The following is a 21,358-nucleotide window of genomic DNA, read 5'->3' on the forward strand; positions in this document are numbered from 1 at the left end:
CCATCACATTCCCCGGCTCACACCACCATGAGCCAAGGTGATCAGGACCAAGACGCTTGGGACTTATACGACGCCCCAGTGTCGGACAACAGTCCAGAGGCGTACCCTACAAAGCCCTCACCACCGGAAGATAGCACAGCATACTCACAAGTGGTGGCTAGAGCAGCAGAGTTCCACAACGTGTCCCTACACTCGGAACCAGTCGAGGATGACTTCTTATTCAACACCCTCTCCTCCACCCATAGCTCCTACCAAAGCCTGCCTATGCTCCCAGGAATGCTTCGGCACGCAAAGGAAATCTTCAAGGAGCCGGTCAAGAGTAGAGCAATAACACCAAGAGTGGAAAAGAAATATAAAGCACCTCCCACAGACCCTGTTTTCATCAGCTCACAGCTGCCACCAGATTCCGTCGTAGTAGGAGCAGCTCGCAAGAGAGCCAACTCCCACACATCTGGGGATGCACCGCCCCCAGATAAAGAGAGCCGCAAGTTCGATGCAGCCGGAAAGAGAGTCGCAGTACAAGCTGCAAACCAGTGGCGCATCGCTAACTCTCAAGCACTACTTGCGCGCTATGACAGAGCCCATTGGGACGAGATGCAACACCTCATTGAGCATCTACCCAAAGAGCTACAAAAGAGGGCGAAACAGGTGGTTGAGGAAGGACAGAACATATCTAATAATCAGATACGCTCCTCTATGGATGCAGCGGACACAGCTGCAAGAACAATTAACACATCTGTGACTATCAGAAGGCACGCATGGCTACGAACGTCTGGTTTTAAACCAGAGATTCAGCAGGCAGTGCTCAATATGCCATTCAATGAGAAACAACTGTTCGGACCAGAAGTGGACACGGCGATTGAAAAACTCAAAAAGGACACTGCTAAAGCCATGGGCGCACTCTACTCCCCGCAGAGCAGAGGCACTTACAGCACCTTCCGCAAAACATCCTTTAGAGGGGGGTTTCGGGGTCAAGCCACACAAGCCAGCACCTCACAGGCCACACCGTCCAGCTACCAGGGACAGTACCAAAGGGGAGGCTTTCGGGGCCAATACAGAGGACAATTCCCTAGGAATAGGGGAAAATTTCAAAGCCCCAAAACCCCTACAACCAAACAGTGACTCACATGTCACTCATCCCCTCCACACAACACCAGTGGGGTGAAGAATAGGTCAGTATTACCAAGCATGGGAGGAAATAACTACAGACACTTGGGTCTTAGCAATTATCCAACATGGTTATTGCATAGAATTTCTGCAAATCCCTCCAAACATACCACCAAAAGCACAGAATTTATCAAAACAACATTCAGACCTTCTGGAAATAGAAGTTCAAGCATTATTGCAAAAGAACGCAATAGAACTAGTACCAAAGACACAAATAAACACAGGAGTTTATTCCCTGTACTTCCTAATACCAAAAAAGGACAAAACACTGAGACCAATCCTAGACCTCAGAACACTAAACACCTACATCAAATCAGAACACTTTCACATGGTCACGCTACAAGAAGTGTTACCATTGCTAAAGCAACAGGACTACTTGACAACCTTAGATCTCAAAGACGCGTATTTCCACATACCAATACATCCGTCGCACAGGAAATACCCAAGGTTCGTATTCAAGGGAATACATTACCAATTCAAAGTATTGCCCTTCGGTTTAACAACTGCACCAAGAGTCTTCACAAAGTGCCTAGCAGTAGTGGCTGCACACATCAGAAGGCAGCAAATACACGTATTCCCGTATCTAGACGACTGGCTAATCAAGACCGACTCACTGACAAGGTGCTCGCACCACACAGATCAAGTCATGCAAACCCTCTACAAACTTGGTTTCACCATCAACTATGCAAAATCACACATTCTGCCGTGCAAGGTACAACAATACCTAGGTGCCACAATAGATACAACAAAGGGAATAGCCACTCCAAGTCCACAAAGGGTTCAAAATTTCCAAAAGATTATACAACGCATGTATCCAACACAAAAAATACAAGCGAAGATGATATTACAACTACTAGGCATGATGTCCTCATGCATAGCCATTGTCCCACACGCAAGGTTGCACATGCGGCCCTTACAACAGTGCCTAGCATCACAGTGGTCTCAAGCACAGGGTCAGCTTCTAGATCTGGTGTTGATAGACCGCCTAACATACCTCTCGCTTCTATGGTGGAACAACATAAATTTAAACAAAGGGCGGCCTTTCCAAGACCCAGTGCCACAATACGTGATAACAACAGATGCTTCCATGACAGGGTCGGGAGCACACCTCAATCACCACAGCATACAAGGACAATGGGACGTACATCAAAGAAAGCTGCATATAAATCACCTCGAACTACTAGCAGTTTTCCAAGCATTAAAAGCATTTCAACCAATCATAACTCACAAATACATTCTTGTCAAAACAGACAACATGACAACAATGTATTATCTAAACAAACAGGGGGGGACACACTCGATACAGCTGTGCCTGCTGGCACAAAAGATATGGCAATGGGCAATTCACATTCGCCTAATAGCACAGTTTATTCCAGGGATCCAGAATCAACTTGCAGACAATCTCTCTCGAGATCACCAACAGGTCCACGAGTGGGAAATTCACCCCCAAATTCTAAACACTTACTTCAAACGTTGGGGAACACCTCAAATAGACTTATTTGCAACGAAGGAGAACGCAAAATGCCAAAACTTCGCATCCAGATACCCACACAGGCAGTCAAGGCAATGCCCTATGGATGAACTGGTCAGGGATATTTGCGTACGCTTTTCCCCCTCTCCCTCTCCTTCCATATCTAGTAAACAAATTGAGTCAAAACAAACTCAAACTCATACTGGTAGCACCAACGTGGGCAAGGCAACCATGGTACACAACACTGCTAGACCTATCAGTAGTACCCCACGTCAAGTTGCCCAACTGGCCAGATCTGTTAACGCAACACAACCAACAGATCAGGCATCCAAACCCAGCATCGCTGAATCTAGCAATCTGGCTCCTGAAATCCTAGAATTCGGACACTTAAACCTCACACAAGAATGTATGGAAGTCATAAAGCAAGCCAGAAGACCATCCACTAGACACTGCTATGCAAGCAAATGGAAAAGATTTGTTTGCTATTGCCATCATAATCAAATTCAACCATTACACGCATCTCCAAAAGATGTAGTGGGTTACTTACTACACTTACAAAAAACGAACCTGGCCTTCTCTTCCATTAAGATACACCTAGCAGCAATATCTGCATACCTGCAGATTACCCATTCAACTTCACTATTTAGGATACCTGTCATTAAAGCATTTATGGAAGGCCTCAAAAGAATTATACCACCAAGGACACCACCCGTTCCTTCATGGAACCTTAACATCGTCTTAACCAGACTCATGGGTCCACCCTTTGAACCTATGCACTCTTGCGAAATCCAATTCCTAACATGGAAAGTTGCATTTCTCATCGCCATCACATCTCTAAGAAGAGTAAGTGAAATTCAGGCGTTTACAATACAAGAACCTTTTATCCAACTACACAAAAATAAAGTAGTCCTAAGGACCAATCCTAAATTTTTGCCAAAGGTTATTTCACCGTTCCACCTAAATCAAACGGTAGAGCTACCAGTGTTCTTCCCACAGCCAGATTCCATAGCTGAAAGGGCACTACATACATTAGACGTCAAAAGAGCACTAATGTACTACATCGACAGAACTAAAAACATCAGAAAAACTAAACAACTGTTTATTGCATTTCAAAAACCTCACGCAGGAAACCCAATCTCGAAACAGGGTATAGCCAGATGGATAGTTAAGTGCATCCAAATCTGCTACCTTAAAGCAAAAAGACAACTGCCCATTACACCAAGGGCACACTCAACCAGAAAGAAAGGCGCTACCATGGCCTTCCTAGGGAATATTCCAATGCACGAAATATGTAAGGCAGCCACATGGTCTACGCCTCACACATTTACTAAGCACTACTGTGTAGACGTGCTATCAGCACAACAAGCCACAGTAGGTCAAGCCGTACTAAGAACCTTATTTCAGACTACTTCCACTCCTACAGGCTGAGCCACCGCTTTTGGGGAGATAACTGCTTACTAGTCTATGCACAACATGTGTATCTACAGCGACAGATGCCATCGAACTGAAAATGTCACTTACCCAGTGTACATCTGTTCATGGCATCAGTCGCTGAAGATTCACATGTGCCCACCCACCTCCCCGGGAGCCTGTAGCCGTTTGGAAGTTAGCTTCAACTTTGTACATTTGTAAATATATTAAATCTTAGTTAGGTACATACTTATTCACTCCATTGCATGGGCACTATTACTAACAAACAACTCCTACCTCACCCTCTGCGGGGAAAACAATCGAAGATGGAGTCGACGCCCATGCGCAATGGAGACAAAGAGGAGGAGTCCCTCGGTCCCGTGACTCGAAAGACTTCTTCGAAGAAAAACAACTTGTAACACTCCGACCCAACACCAGATGGCGGGCTATGCACAACATGTGAATCTTCAGCGACTGATGCCACGAACAGATGTACACTGGGTAAGTGACATTTTCATTTCGAAACATACAATTTATATACTTCACTCACTCCACTCATCACTAAGCCAGAAATTTCACTCAGCAAGTGCTAGTAGTCCCAGGCTCTTAGATCCCCACAGCATTTGAAATTGTTGAATGCTGCAAACAATATTCAGTACGCCACACCAAAAACGACACAGCTCACAATAGTGTCAACAGTCATGTCCACATAAGCGGGCAGAATGAGCCAGGCTCAGTAATTCTTATTTGTACTCTGGTGTTTTTCTATGTGTCATAGTTGTGGTTAACTGGTACATGAATATTTCGTTTGAAGGGAAAGGTCTGGATGGATAGGTCTACCGCTTCTGTATTTATGTGATGCTGTATGAATCATGTGTGCTTTGGCTGTATGTCGCCTTCCTATGTGTGTTTGTGGTTATTGTTGCTGGGTATCCGATTGAGACTTATAGTTACAGATTCCTTACCTTAGAATTTCCCCCCAGGCATCAGACTGGATCTGGAGATTTTTTCTTCGAGCAAGACCCTTGGGCGTTGGTCGACTCTACGGGTGTCGTTGGCATCGTAGTTGCCGTGATGACTTCAGGAGTAGTGCATGGACACCGCCTCTGCGCAGTGACGCCATTTCTTTTCTTTCCGCGTCACGTGCTGATCCAGAGAGAGCTACCCTGGTCTCTTTTTGACCGAGTTTGACCGTTTTGTCAAGGTTTTTGGTGAGTTTTTGGTGCGTCGAGATGTCCCGAAAGACCGGTTTCAAGCCGTGTGAGGACCGTCACCACATGATGTTGGTGACGGGTCCTCATCGGGTCTGTTTGTGGTGCTTGAGTGCGACCACAACCCGAAGTTGTGCTCTGAGTGCCGGGGCATGCACCCGAAGGCCTTGAGAGAGCAGTCCCTCAAGCTCATGGTGGCCCGGTGCCCGACTCCGCGTAGGTCCCAGTCTCGCTCGAGGGGAAGGTCTCAAGACCGTTCGTGGAGCCACCACCATTCTTCTTCCTCAAAGTCTTTGGGCACAGGTAAGAAGAAGTCGTCGTTGAATCTGTCCCGTCGCCCCTCGACTTTACCCCATCTCTCGTCTAATACGACGCAGGAGGTGCGTTGATGCTCGAGGCCTCAGTCTGTGGAGCCTGCTTCTGGGTCTGCTCCGCACTTTCCCGAATTCCCTGGAGTCGGAGCGACCCCATGCCCAATTAAAGGAGTTTTATGAGGCCATGCACCTCATTTTTGGACTGACTGACCCTGATACGGTGCCTTCGAGCCCAAGGGCTTCGGACGAGGGGCCTTCAGGTTCCGTGCTGGCGGCTTTGTCTCCGGCCACCGATGTCCCCTCTGGATCCGCTCGCGGATCAACACTGACGCTGGTCATACCAATGAGATGTTCCCTGGCACCAGTTTGATTGTCGACGCTCCTGACATTGGTGGTGTCCACCATCGACCCAATCCTTAACCCTGACACTCAGGACTGGGCACTGGAATTGGATGAGGCCAGTGGCCTGGTCATTTCTCCAGACGCTGACATGCTGTCTCCTACCGTGGCTACGGTGGAGGGAGCGACTTATGCTATCGTCGTCAGTAGGGCAGCTGAGGCCATTGGCCTTGGGCTATCTACTGTACAGGTCAGGCCCAATCTCCTGACAGAGGTGCTTTAGCCAGGGGCTTCCACATCTGAGCCTCTTTTGCCATTCAATGAAGCCCTCGCCGATGTCCTTTTGGGTACTTGGTCCAAACCCAACACAGGGGCTCCTGTAAACAGGACTATTGCACGCTGACATCGGCCCACCCTGAACGACCCTAAATTCCTGTCCCAACACTTCACGCTTGAGTTTTGTCATTAAAGGCTTCCTCTTCCTCAGGCGCATTCCCTTCTGCACCCCCGAATAGAGAGTCAAAAAGGCTGGAACAATTTGGGAAGAAGATGTTTTCTTCCTCCAGTCTCGCGCTACGGTCTGTGAACACAGCATGCCTTTTGGGCTGCTATACCCTCTCTCTGTGGGATACGGTTGCACAAGTTCTGCCTCAGATACTGGAGGAGGCCTGTGCTATCGTCTCCCAAGCTGTCAACGATGGGAGAAATGCAATGAAGTTCACGATCAGATCTGTGGGCTGGACACAACAGACTCTTTGGGCAGATTGGTTGCTACGAAGGTGGCCTTGAGACACCACGCCTGGTTGCGTACTTCTGTTTTTTTTCGGGGGATGTCCAACAGTCTCTTATGGACATGCCCTTTGTTGGCTCACGTCTCTTTGGAGACCAGGCGGACTCTGCCTTGGAGAGGTTCAAGGACTCCTGGGCTACGGCTCGATCCCTTGGCCTTTCCGCTGCCCCTCACCCCAAATAGTCCACCTTTCGTGGCCACAGAAGAGGCTCCCTGTCGTGCCCCCCACCCAGCCAGTGTGCCACCCATGCTGTTCTGCCACCTGCGTGGCAGGGGACGCGGAATACCATGTGGGCGTGGGACAGGGAACCAGAGGGCTGCCCAGTCCACCCCTGCCCCTGCTGCAGCCTCCAAACCCTCCTAGTCCGTCCCCTCACTCCAATCCAGTTGGCGGCAGGATTCGCTATCACCTGCCCCACTGGTAATCCGTCACTACTGACAGGTGGGTTTACAGATAGCTCGAAAGGGCTATTCCCTCCCCTTCGAATCTGCCCCACCAGCCATTCCTCCATCAATCAGCCAGCTTCCGGAGCATCATTTGGCACTTCTCCACAGGAAGTCGTGGCTCTCTTGGCCAAAGGAGCCATAGAGAAGGTACCTGTGCCAGAAGTAGGTTGTGGTTGTTATTCCTGCCACTTTTTAGGACAAGGGCTTACGTCCTATCTTAGACCTTCGGGACCTCACTTACTTCCTCAAGAAGGAGAAATTCAAAATGCTCACCCTGGCTCAGGTCCTGTCTGCCTTAGACCCAGGAGACTTAATGGTAGCGTTGGTCTTGAAGGACGCTTATTTCCACATTCCCATCATGCCTGCCCACAGATGTTACCTACGATTCGTGGTAGGTCACGAGCACTATCAGTTTACTGTGATCCCCTTTGGCCTTACCAGCGCCCCTTGGGTGTACATGAAAGTGATGGCAGTGGTTGCAGCTTATCTGCGCAGGTTAGGAGTCTCAGTTTTCCCCTACCTTGAGGACTGGCTGTTGAAGGCTGACTCGCCCTAGAAAGTCATCTCTCACCTTCAGGCTACGGTGAGCCACACACAGAGGTTCACTATCAATGTGCCAAAGTCACACCTGACTCCTTCTCAGATGCTCCCTTTCATCGGAGCTGTTCTGGACACAGTGAAGTTTTGGGCTTGTCCTCCCAAAAAGCGGCTCCAAGATATTCAGGCTATGATTCCGATCTTTCAGCCTCTGTCTTGGGTTTCGGTGAGACTGACTCTGAGGATGCATGCATCCTGTTAGTAACACATGCCAGATGGCATATGAGGCTCTGCAGTGGGAGTTGAAGTTCCAGTGGGTGCAGCATCAGGGGAATCTCTGACATGGTCCAGATCTCGGAGGAGAATGCGAAAGAACAGCAGTGGTGTATTCGGAATCCACATTGGGTCCACGGCAGATCCCTCTCTCTTCCCCAGCCAGGTCTATCCATAGTGACAAATGCGTTGTTTCCTGGTTGAGGCAGCCACATGGGAGAGGCGGAGATCAGAGGCCTCTGGTCTCCGGCGGAGTCTGGGCTCCATATCAATCTTCCGGAGCTGCGGGTGATCAGGCTTGCGTTGAAAGCATTTCTTCCCTCTCTCAAAGGGAAAGTAGTGCAAGTGTTCACGGACAATACTACCGTCATGCGGTACTGCAACAAGCAGGGCGGGGTAGGGTCCTGGATCCTTTGTCAGGAGACACTACGCCACTGGACATGGCTGGAACATCAGGGCATTACCCTGGTGGTTCAACATCTGGTAGGTTCTCAACGCAGGAGTAGACTAACTCAGCCGTCGATGCACAGCCGATCACGACTGGCGTCTCCATCCAGGGGTGGCGCAAGGTCTCTTTGAGCAGTGGGGAGAGCCTGGGTTAGATCTGTTCGCCCCCACAGAGAACGCGCAAAATCAGCTGTTTTGCTCTTTGGCGTTTCCAAGGCGGCACTCCCTCGGAGATGCTTTTCGTCTTGAGTGGAACTCCGACCTCCTTTACGCCTTACTGGCTATACCACTTCTGCCCAGAGTTCTCAAGAAAATCAGGAACAACTGGGCCCAAGTTATCTTGGTGGCTCCGAATTGGGCACGGAGAGTTTGGTATCCAGAGCTATTGAGCATGGCCATTGATCCTCCACTTAGACTGCCTCTTCGGGCAGATCTTCTATCTCCACCCAAACCTGTCCAGTCTCTGCCTTCTTGCGTGGCGATTGAGAGGTGCCAGTTGACGACTTTTGATCTTTCACCCGAAGTCTGCCACGTTATCTTGGCAGCCAGGCGTCCCTCCACCAAAACGGTATACGCCTGTCGTTAGCATAAATTTGTGGCATGGTTGTTCCTGCTCTGCTCCTGTATCTGAGGTTCTTTTCTTCATTCTTTCTTTGGCCCAGCAGGGCTCTGCTTTGGGCACCCTTAAAGGGTATTTATCAGCCATTTCGGCCTTTCTTAGGATACCTGATCAGCCCTCACTCTTTAAATCTCCTATTGTGAATAGATTCCTTAAAGGTTTCACCCATTTATTTCCACCCAGTCCATTTATCATGCCTCAGTGGGACCTCAATCTTGTCCTTACTTAATGTGTACTCCCTTTGAGCCGATGCACAATTGCCCTTTAAGGATCCTCACATTTAAGACTGTCTTTCTTGTTGCCCTCACTTCTGCTTGCAGAGTGAGTGAGATTCAAGCTCTTTCCTCCAAGCCTCCATTCTGGTCTCTGCACCCTGACAAACTGGTGTTGCGCACTAAGGCTTTCTTCCTTCCCAAGGTTGTTATGCCTTTTCATGTAGGCCAGTCCATCGCCTTGCCTACTTTTTACACACTCCCACATCCTTTCCATGAGGAGGAGAGACTCCACTTTCTGGACCCAAAAAGATTGTTGGCGTTCTATCTGAATTGATTTGAGAGTGGATGATCAACTGTTTGTCGGGTATGTGGGTGCAAAAAAAGGGAAGGCGGTGCAAAAACATACCATCCCTCGATGGGTACTTCTTTGCTTCAAGATGTGCTACGCTTTGGCCAAGAAGCAAGCCCCTGAGCGCTTGCACGCTCATTCCACCAGAGCAACCGCTATTTCCACTGTGTTAGCACGCGGAGTTCCTGTCCTGGATATCTGCCAGGCAGCTACGTGGACATCCCTGTACATGTTTGCTAAACATTACTGCCTGGACAGTCCGGTCCATCTGGACGGCTGCTTTGGTCGTTCAGTCCTGCAGGACTTTCTAGTATGATCGTGGTTCGCAGCCAACATCTGAGGATGGCTTTGCTTGGGTATCTATTCTAAGGTAAGGAATCTGCAACTAGAAGTCTCTAACAGATGTACAAGATACTTACCTTCGGTAACAAAATATCTGGTAGAGACATATTGTAATTACAGATTCCTTACCAACCCACCCATCCTCCCGGCTTGCAAACTGATTTCTAGGGACAGGGATTCCCCCTTCAGGTACTTAGCTCTGGCGCACCAATCTGTGTTCTTAGCAGCTTTGCGCTTTGGCATGGAAAGTCGTTAAAAGAAACTGACGTCACTGCGCTGAGGCGATGTCTATATACTACTCCCGATGTCATCACGGCAACTACGATGCCCAAGGAGTCGACCGATGCCACATAACTGACGTGCAAGGGTATTGCTGGAAGAAAAAATCCCCGGATCCAGTCTGACGCCTGGGGGAAAATTCAAAGGTAAGGAATCTGCAACTACAATGTTTCTACCAGATATTTCGTTACTGAAGGTAAATAACTTGTACATCTGGTACTGAGTAGATGATCTTTCTACCTCTTCATCTCTCTGTCTGTCGGTCTTTTGTCTTCTTTCTGGTTTTGAAATAAACAGTTCTGTAAACAAATTCCTTTGCACTTAGCAAAAGAGGTGCTATTTCAGCTTACCTTCTACATTTTTGTTTTTCAACATTAATCGTGTTTTGGCCATTTATGCCGTAGGCCCTCTTCTTAGGTTGTTAAACTTCAGAATCTTTATCCTTAGCCTTCCTCTGGATTCAATACTCTTTGAAGTCTGAGCCATATTGTTTAGATTTCTTCTGTTCATGGGTATCTTTTTTTTTTCAGTACAGTGTGTTGAGTGGGTATTATTTTCATTTGTCTATGATTTCAAACACAAGGGCTTTGTTTTTGAATTGGAACCGGTCTCTTTTATCCCTAGAGTTTTATGCTCATGAGTTATGTTTGATTTCCCGTTTTCAACATTATAAACGTATCCATCAGTACCACCTCAAGTTTCTCCATGTGTGATGGAGTCCTGTCTTTGAATGCACATCCCATCCCACATAGAGATACCTGAACCTTTTTCCCCGCTTTCTGCCTTCTTCATACCCTCTAAAGTGTCTGAGCCCTCTTCAAAGCATAATGTGCCCAAAGTTGTCACAAGAATGTTTTTCCTTGTCCAATGGTGTGCATTTTTGTTATTTTAAAGGCCTTAATGCACGAAATTGAGGATCTGAAGAAACGAAATATCCACCTTGAGAATATTGAACAGGTACAATAACATCTTTGAATTTGCTGTGTATCAGGCCACAATATGTGCTTAACATTCTGATGTCTTCCATTGAAAGCAACTCCTGTATTTCTCTTTGCTTTTGTTGCTTTGTGTGTTAGCATGCAAGCATGGTTCTAGTTGATGGCAAGAATAGAGCACTGCCAGCTGGAGGACTTCATATGCCCCTTCAGAAGTATCTATGGTAGAAGTGAGAATGGGGCATAAGTGCCAACAAAATGCCACTTTGCCTGTGGCTGCAAAAATCTGCTCTACATATTTCTCTGCTCTTGCTCTGTAACCTCCCTCCTCCCCTTATTTTTTTTCTCTTTAACACACATACAAAGATTTCTCGTTCTCTTATAGCAGTAGTTATTAAGCTGTATACAAGACTGTACCTCAAAACTAACATATGCCATATGATCTTTGTAAGGAAATGCCTCCTTGGCATGGATACCCCCTGACTTTTTGCCTTTGCTGATGCTAAGTTTTGATTTGAAAGTGTGCTGAGGCCTGCTAACCAGGCCCCAGCACCAGTGTTCTTTCCCTAACCTGTACTTTTGTTTTCACAATTGGCACACCCTGGCATCTAGGTAAGTGCCTTGTAACTGGTACCCCTGGTACCAAGGGCCCTGATGCCAGGGAAGGTCTCTAAGGGCTGCAGCATATCCTAGGCCACCCTGGGGACCCCTCACTCAGCACAGACACACTGCTTGCCAGCTTGTGTGTGCTGGTGAGGACAAAACAAGTAAGTCGACATGGCACTCCCCTCAGGGTGCCATGCCAACCTCACACTGCCTTTGCAGTATAGATAAGTCACCCCTCTAGCAGGCCTTACAGCCCTAAGGCAGGGTGCACTATACCATAGGTGAGGGCACCAGTGCATGAGCACTGTGTCTAAGCAAAACCTTAGACATTGTAAGTGCAGGGTAGCCATAAGAGTATATGGTCTGGGAGTCTGTCAAACACGAACTCCACAACACCATAATGGCTACTCTGAAAACTGGGAAGTTTGGTATCAAACTTCTCAGCACAATAAATGCACACTGATGCCAGTGTACATTTTATTGTAACATACACCCCAGAGGGCACCTTGGAGGTGCCCCTTGAAACCTTAACCAACTACCCGTGTAGTCTGACTGGTTTTAGCAGCCTGCCACACTCGAGACATGTTGCTGGCCACATGGGGAGAGTGCCTTTGTCACTCTGTGGCTAGTAACAAAGCCTGTACTGGGTGGAGATGCTTATCACCTCCCCCTTGCAGGACTGTAACACCTGGCGGTGAGCCTCAAAGGCTCCCCCCCCCCTTTGTTACAGCACCCCAGGGCATTCCAGCTAGTGGAGTTGCCCGCCCCTCCGGCCACGGCCCCACTTTTGGTGGCAAGACCGGAGGAGATAATGAGAAAAACAAGGAGGAGTCACTGGCCAGTCAGGACAGCCCCTAAGGCAACCTGAGCTGACGTGACTCTGACTTTTAGAAATCCTCCATCTTGCACATGGAGGATTCCCCCAAAGGGATAGGAATGTGACTCCCTCCCCTTGGGAGGAGGCACAAAGAGGGTGTACCCACCCTCAGGGCTAGTAGCCATTGGCTACTAACCCCCCAGACCTAAACACACCCTTAAATTTAGTATTCAAGGGCTCCCCAGAACCTAGGAACTCAGATTCCTGCAACCTAAGAAGAGGACTTCTAAGCTGAAAAACCCTGCAGAGAAGACGGAGACACCAACTGCTTTGGCCCCAGCTCTACCGGCCTGTCTCCCCCCTTCTAAAGACACTGCTCCTGCAACGCTTTCCCCAGGGACCAGCGACCTCTGAAGCCTCAGAGGACTGCCCTGCATCTAGAAGGACCAAGAACTCCAGAGGACAGCGGCTCTGTTCACCAAAGACTGCAACTTTGCAACAAAGAAGCAACTTTGAAACAACACGCGTTTCCCGCCGGAAGCGTGAGACTTGGCACTCTGCACCCGACGCCCACGGCTCGACTTGTGGAGAACAATCACTTCAGGGAGGACTCCCGGCGACTGCAAGACCGTGAGTAGCCAGAGTTGACCCCCTTGAGCCCCCACAGCGACGCCTGCAGAGGGAATCTCGAGGCTCCCCCTGACAGCGACTGCCTGCTTCAAAGACCCGACACCTAGTAAAGGCACTGCATCCGCAGCCCCCAGGACCTGAAGGATCTGACCTCCAGTGCAGGAGCGACCCCCAGGTGGCCCTCTCCCTTGCCCAGGTGGTGGCTACCCCGAGGAGCCCCCCCTTGCCTGCCTGCATCCCTGAAGAGACCCCTTGGTCTCCCATTGCTTTCTATTGCGAACCCGATGCCTGTTTGGACACTGCACCCGGCCGCCCCCGTGCCGCTGAGGGTGTACTTTTTGTGTGGACTTGTGTCACACACTACTCCTTTGATAAGCCTACTGCTCGACCACACTACCATAAAATAGAGCATTAGTATTATCTCTGTTTGCCACTATCTTACCTCTAAGGGGAACCCTTGGACTCTGTGCATACTATTCCTTACTTGGAAATAGTGCATACAGAGCCAACTTCCTACAATCTTCCATCACTTCCCTCTTGGGAAATAGGAGAGAGTCCTTGGAGCCATCCAGATTTAGATTGAAAGTTGAGAAATACCTTTCACAAGTCCTTTCAAATGCATTGGCTACTGAAATTGAGCATACATGATGTTTGTAACCTTGCATGTCACCTTCCTTGGAGGATTTTAATCACGTGTGCTAGTTGTTGAAGCACAATTGTAGAGATGTCATCCTTGATAACAAAAATATAAAAATGCTATGGTGAAATAATGAACCATGAGGATTTTCTTATCCACTCAAGAATACTGATTTTCGATGGATATTTCTAACTGCAGATTCCTCATCTTTTGAATCGTCCCTGGGCTCCAGACTGCATCTGGAAAACTCTGCAATAGCTCCTGACACATCTCCATCCCACCTCAGAATGTGAAAACAGAGAGCTGAATATAGACCCCGCCCGTGAGCACTGATGTCACTCCTGTTTTTCTGCACTCTGACGTTGAGTTGAAGCTGCGCTCCCAACTTGTTGGGGGGGTGTAACCAAATTTAACTACGACCGTGCACAGGGATATCTGATAAAGACTTATAGTTGTAGGTTGCTTTTTCTTGAGCAGTACCCCAATGCACCATTAAGTGGTGTCGATAGGCTCTGCTTGCGGCGGCGGCCTTGCTGGATATAATGTCTCAGTTCTTATATAGGTGCCACCCCAGCCCCTGAGGTCAGTTCTTTTCGACTTTTTTTTGTTTTTTTTTTGTTTACTTTTTGTCAAATAATTTTTCAAGTTTTGAACTCCTGGTGTGTTGAGGAAGTCATTGAGGAAGACCGGGTTCAAGCCCTGAGGTGCTTGTCATTGGGCGATGTCCATGACTGATCCGCATATCTTGTGTCTTCGGTGTCTAGAGCACAACCACGACCCAAAGTCGTGCTCCGAATGTTGGGCCATTTCTAGAGAGACTCTGAGGGAGCGGTCCCTGAAGCTGATGGAGGCCCAACAGTTGACTACTCACAAGTAGAAATTTGGATTGACAGGAAGGTCCTGGGATCGGTTGAGTAGTCCTCCATCATTGTCATCCCACTCAAAGTCCTTGGGGTGATCCGGTAAGTCAAAGCACAAGAAGAAATCTAAGAAGATGAAGCATTCTTCCACTTCTCCTCCATTGACAGACAAGACGAAGGAGCATCGACGTTCTAGGCCTCGATCTGCGGAGCCTGTACCTGGGCCGACTGTGGCTCAGCGAGTTTCTGGAAGCTGGAGTGACCCCTGTTCATTTTAGGGTTTTATGAGGCCATGCGCTTCATATCTGATAGAAACTTCAAGTTGCAGATTCCTTGCTTTAGAATTTTCCCCAGGCGCCAGTCTGGATCTGGAGATTTTTCTCGAGCAGTACTCCTTTTCGCAGTCAGGTGGCGTCGGTCGGCTCCATGTCCATTGTCAGCATCGTGCTCGCCAGAAATAATGCTGCAGGTCCTATTTAGGCCCACCTTGGTGCGCTTACATTTATTCTTTTCTTTCTGGGCCAGCCGACGCACAGATCTGAAGAAGAGCTAACCCTACAGTCACTTTTTGACTGGACTTTTCAACTTTTTCGAAGCTTTTTTGACATTCTAATGTGTTGAGATGTCCCAGCAGACCAAATTCAAGCCTTGCGACTCTTGTCATCGGGTGATGTCCGTGATGTATCCGCACCTCGTGTGTCTCGGGTGTTTAGAACACGACCACGACCCAAAGTCATGCTGGGAGTGCCAGGCCATGAACCCGAAAGCTTTGAGGGAGCGGCCCCTCAAGCTACTTGCGGCCCGGCGTTCGGCTGCTTGTGATGCATACCGGATGGCATATGTGGGCTCTGCAGTGGGACCTAAAGTTTCAGTGGGTGCAGCTTTAGGGGAATCTCTCCGACATGGTTCAGATCTCAGAGAGAACGGCAAAAGATCTGCAGTGGTGGTTAATGAACTGGGATTGGGTAAGAGGCAGATCCCTTCCCCAAGCAGATCTGACAGTAGTGATAGATGTGTCACTCCTGGGATGGGGTAGCCATCTGGGAGTGGCAGAGATCAGAGGTGTCTGGTCTCCAGCGGAGTCCGGACTCATATCAGTCTTTTGGAGTTTATGGTGATCAGGATAGCATTGAAAGCATTCCTTCCCTTTCTCAAAAGGAAAGTGGTGCCAGAAGTTCACGGACAACACCATCACCATATGGTACTGTAGGAAGCAGTGCTGGGTGGGGTTGCAGACTTTTGTCAGGAGGCTCTGCGCCTCTGGACATGGCTGGAACATTAGAGCATATCCCTGGTGGTTCAACATCTGGCGGGCTCTCTTATTGCCAGAGTTGACACTCAACCATCAATGCCTGGTCGATGACAAATGGCGTCTTCATCTAGAGGTGGCGCAAGGTCTCTTTCAGCTTTTGTGAGAGCCTTGGTTTGATCCGTTCGCCTCCGCAGAGAACACGCAATGTCAGCTGTTGTGTGCGTTGGAGTTTTCAAGGCTGCATTCGCTCAGCGATGCTTTTCATCTAGAGTGGAACTCAGGCCTTCTTTCCGCCAATACCACTTCTGCTCAGAGTTCTCAAGAAGATCAAGAACGACAAGGCCCAAGTCATTCTTGTGGCTCCAGGCTGGGCACGAAGAGTCTGGTATCCGGCGCTTCTGAGCATGTCCATCGATATCCGATCAGACTGCCCCTTGAGGAGGATCTGCCATAGCAGCATCAGGGGATGGTTCTCCACCCAAACCTGTCCAGTCTCCACCTTCTTGCCTGGAGATTGAATGGCATCAGTTGACAACTTTTAACCTTCCGCCCAAAATTTGTAACGTTATCTTGGCAGACAGGCGTCCCGCCACCAAAACGGTATACACCTGTAAGGAAATGCTTCCTTGGCATGGTTACCCCCTGACTTTTTGCCTTTTGCTGATGCCAAGTTATGATTGAAAGTGTACTGGGACACTGCTAACCAGGCCCCAGCACCAGTGTTCTTTACCTAAACTGTACCTTTGCTTCCACAATTGGCACAGCCCTGGCACTCAGAAAAGTCCCTTGTAAATGGTACCCCTGGTACCAAGGGCCCTGATGCCAGGGAAGGTCTCTAAGGGCTGCAACATGTCTTATGCCACCCTGGGGACCCCTCACTCTCAGCACATGCACACTGCCTCACAGCTTGTGTGTGCTAGTGGGAAGAAAATGACTAAGTCGACATGGCACTCCCCTCAAAGTGCCATGCCAACCTCACACTGCCTGTGTCATAGGTAAGTCACCCCTCTAGCAGGCCTTACAACCCTAAGGCAGGGTGCACTATACGACAGGTGAGGGCATATGTGCATGAGCACTATGCCCCTACAATGTCTAAGCAAAACCTTAGACATTGTAAGTGCAGGGTAGCCATAAAGAGTATATGGTCTGGGAGTTTGTCAAACACAAACTCCACAGTTCCATAATGGCTACACTGAAATTTGGGAAGTTTGGTATCAAACTTCACAGCACAATAAATGCACACTGATGCTAGTGTGGAAGTCATTGTAAAATGCACCCAGAGGGCATCTTAGAGATGCCCCCTGAATACCAGTCCACCTCCCAGTGCTAGGCTGACCAGTTTCGGCCAGCCTACCATAACCAGACGAGTTTCTGGCCACATGGGGAGAGTGACTTTGTCACCTCCCCCTGCAGGAACTGTAACACCTGGCGTTGAGCCTCAAAGGCTCATGCCTTTTGTTACAGCACCCCAGGGCATCCCAGCTAGTGGAGATGCCCGCCCCTCTGGTTACTGCCCCCACTTTTGGCGGCAAGGCTGGAGGAGATAATGAGAAAAACAAGAAGTCACCCACCAGTCAGGACAGCCCCTAAGGTGTCCTGAGGTGACCCCTGCCTTTAGAAATCCTCCATCTTAGTTTTGAAGGATTCTCCCAATAGGAGTAGGGATGTGCCCCCCCCTCCTCTCAGGGTGGAGGCACAAAGAGGGTGTAGCCACCCTCTAGGACAGTAGCCATTGGCTACTGCCCCCCCAGACCTAAACACACCCCTAAATTTAGTATTTAGGGACACCCAAGAACCCAGGAAATCATATTCCTGCAACCTGAACTAAGGACTGCTGACCTGCAAGCCTGCAGAGATGACGGAAGATGACAACTGCTTTGGCCCCAGCCCTACCGGCCTGTCTCTTGACTCGAAAAATTGCAACAGTGACGCATCCAACAGGGGCCAGTGACCTCTGAAGCCTCATAGGATTGCCCTGAACCTAAGGACCAAGAAACTCCTGTGAGCAGCGGCTCTGCTCAAGAAACAGCAACAATATTGCAACTTTTCTGCAACTTCCAAAGACCTCACTCTTCCGGCCGGAAGCGTGAAACTTCACACCCTGCACCCGACGCCCCCGGCTCGAGATCCAGAGAACCAACACCACAGGGAGGACTCCCAGGCGACTGCGAACCCCGTTAGTAGCCCGAGACAACCCCCTTGACCCCCACAGCGACGCCTGCAGAGAGAATCCAGAGGCTCCCCCTGACCGCGACTGCCTGTAACAAGGGACCCAACGCCTGGACCAAGCACTGCACCTGCAGCCCCCAGGACCAGAAGGAACCGAACTTCAGTGCAGGAGCGACCCCCCAGGCGACCCTCTGCCTAGCCCAGGTGGTGGCTGGCCCGAGAAGCTCCCCTGTGCCCTGCCTGCACCGCTAGAGTGACCCCCGGGTCCCTCCACTGTTTCCTATACATAACCCTACACCTGGCTGCCCCTGTGCCGCTGAGGGTGTGTTTTGTGTGCCTAATTGTGTGTCCCCCTATGCTTTACAAAACCCCCCTAGTCTGCCCCCCGAGGACACAGGTACTTACCTGCTGGCAGATTGGAACCGGAGCACCCCTGTTCTCCATAGGCGCCTATGTGTTTTGGGCACCTCTTTGATCTCTGCACCTGACCGGCTGAGATGCTGGTGTGGTAACTTTCGGGGTGCCTTGAACCACCAACAGTGGGCTGCCTATGCCCAGGAACTGAGGCTTGCAAGTGTCTTACTTACCTCACAATCTAACCAATACTTACCTCCCCCAGGAACTGTTGATTTTTGCACGGTCTACTTTTAAAATAGCTTATTGGCATTTTAACAAAAACTGTAGGTTACTGCACTAATTAAAAGTTCCTAACTTACCTGTGTGGAGTACCTTGCATTTTATGTATTTACTTCAAATCTTGAACTTGTGGTTCTAAAAATAAATTAAGAAAATATATTTTTCTATATACAAAACTATTGGCCTGGAATTGTCTTTGAGTGTGTGTTCCTCATTTATTGTCTGTGTGTGTACAACAAATGCTTAACACTACCCTCTTATAAGCCTACTGCTCAACCACACTAGCACAAAAGAGAGCAGATAACATTGCAGACTTCGGGTGGAAGGGCAAAAGCCGTCAACTGTTGCGGCTCAATCTGAAGGTGGAGGTTGGACAGATTTGGGTGCAGAACCGTCCCATATAGCTGCAAAAGAAGATCTGCCCATCGACTAAAACTGTATACGCCTGTTGTTGGAATAAATTTGTGGCATGGTGTACCAACAAATCTGTTGATCCCCTTTCTGCCCCTCTGTCAGAGGTTCTTGTGTTCATTCTTTCTTTAGCCCAGCAGGGCTCTACTTTGGGCACCCTTAAGGGGTTTTTATCTGCCATTTCCGCCTTTCTTAGGCTACCTGATAAGACCTCACTCTTTAAATCTCCTATTGTGAGTAGGTTTTTAAAAGGGCTCACCCACTTATTTCCTCCCACTCCATTTATCATGCCTAGGCGGGACCTTAATCTTGTACTTACTTATTTGATGTGTATCCCCTTTGAGCCAATACATAATTGTCCGTTGCAGCTCCTCACATTCAAAACTGTCTTTCTGGTCGCTATCACCTCTGCTCGCAGAGTGAGTGAGCTTCAAGCCCTTTCCTCAAAACCTCCATACTTGTCTGTACATCCTGACAAAGTAGTGTTACGCACTAGAGCTTCCTTCCTCCCTGAGGTGGCTACACCATTTAGGAAAGTCTATCACTTTGCCTACCTTCTACGCACCCCGACATCCTTCCCATGAGGAGGAGACTCTCCACTGTCTGGACCTAAAAACTGCGTTGGTGTTCTACCTCAATCGTACTAAAGAGTTCCGGGTGGACAATCCACTCTTCGTTGGCTATGTGGGTGCGAAAAAAGGGAAGGCGGTGCAAAAGCGTACCATCTCTTGATGGGTGCTTCTTTGCATCAAAATGTGCTACGCTTTGGCTAAGAAGCAACCTCCTGAAGGCTTGCAGGCTCCTTCCACCAGAGCAACTGCTGCTTCCACTGCGTTAGCACGTGGAGTTCCTGTCCTGGATATGTCGGGCAGCTACATGGGCATCCCTGCACACATTTGCTAAGCATTACTGCCTGGATAGTCCGGTCCGTCGAGACGGCTGCTTTGGTTGTTCAGTCCTGCAGGACTTTCTAGTATGATCTTGGTTCGCAGCCCACCACCGAGGATGGCATTGCTTGGGTATCTATTGTAAGGTAAGGAATCTGCAACTAGAAGTCTCTATCAGATGTACAAGTTACTTACCTTCAGTAACGAAATATCTGGTAGAGACATATTCTAGTTGCAGATTCCTTACCGCCCACCAATCCTCCCCGCTTGTGAACTGATTTCTAGGGACAGGGATTCCCCCTTCAGGTACTTAGCTCTGGCGCATCAATCTCCGTGTTCTTAGCGGCTCTGTGCTCTGGCGTGGAAAGTTGTTAAAAGAAGCTTCTCACTGCCTGTCTGGCCCTCAGAGCCTTTTCGCCTTCCATCAAAGCAGTTTTTTGTCCAGGTGTTAGAAAACAATTCGACCACCATGTGGTACCCCACAAGACAGGGCGGCTATGGGGTAATGCACCCAGTGCCTGGTGGCTGTCAGGCTCTCGAGATGACTAAATCCTCTTGGCATCTCCCAAATGGTCAGTCACTTAGCTTGCTCCCTGAATATCATGGCGGGCAAACTCAACAGGTGTCGCCTTGCTCCTCACAAGTGGCGCCTGCTTCCAAAGTGACAGTGGCCATATTGTGGGGCTTGCCTGTAGTAGATATGTTAACTACAACCAAGAACTTTGTCCAGCCTTTTGCACTTTGGAGATTCCTACTCAAGTCTCACTAGAAGAGTTCCCACTTTGGTGGCACTTCGTCCCCCTTTACTTATTCCCACCTCTGCCACTGTTTGCACAGATTCATAAAAAAGTTGGGAGGGACGGAGCACTGTCTATCCTGATAGACCTAGACTGGGGTTGAAGAGTCTGGTGCTCTGACTAGCTAAATCTGACTTTTTTGTTATATGTATCCTATGAACCTATGCACAGTTGTAACCTGAGCCTTGAGACTCTGAAGACGCTTCTTCTTATGCCATCACTTCTTCGTGTAACGTTAACAAATTGTAGGCACTTTCAAAGAGGTTAATATGTGTATTTAAAAATGGTAATCAGTCCTGTGGTTGTTTCCACCAGCATAAACAACCTGTGATTGAGCTGTTCGGTTTTTGAACTTTTTGAATGCATAATACGCTTACCCATATCAAACGACATGTAGTTGATGTATTTTCATGTGGAGTTCACACATTCCTGTTTTTACTGTAACCCATGCCCTCCCTGCACACTTGAGAATGGCAAAAATCAGACCCAGAGTTCCTAAAGTTTAAAATGC

The 21,358-nt window shown here is 48.8% G+C and overlaps 1 protein-coding gene across 12 annotated transcripts in view; it reads left to right on the forward strand.

Moving 5' to 3' along the window:
* Window positions 1-21,358, forward strand: part of KTN1 (kinectin 1) — a 653,615-nt gene that overhangs the window by 394,218 nt on the left and 238,039 nt on the right. For all 12 annotated transcript variants that reach the window (XM_069208520.1, XM_069208523.1, XM_069208524.1 and 9 more), the window contains exon 23: window positions 11,105-11,167. In XM_069208520.1, coding sequence (XP_069064621.1) covers window positions 11,105-11,167 — 63 coding nt within the window. The remainder of the gene's footprint in view (window positions 1-11,104; window positions 11,168-21,358) is intronic.

Source organism: Pleurodeles waltl, chromosome 9, assembly GCF_031143425.1.
Source record: "Pleurodeles waltl isolate 20211129_DDA chromosome 9, aPleWal1.hap1.20221129, whole genome shotgun sequence".
NCBI classification, from domain to species: domain Eukaryota; kingdom Metazoa; phylum Chordata; class Amphibia; order Caudata; family Salamandridae; genus Pleurodeles; species Pleurodeles waltl.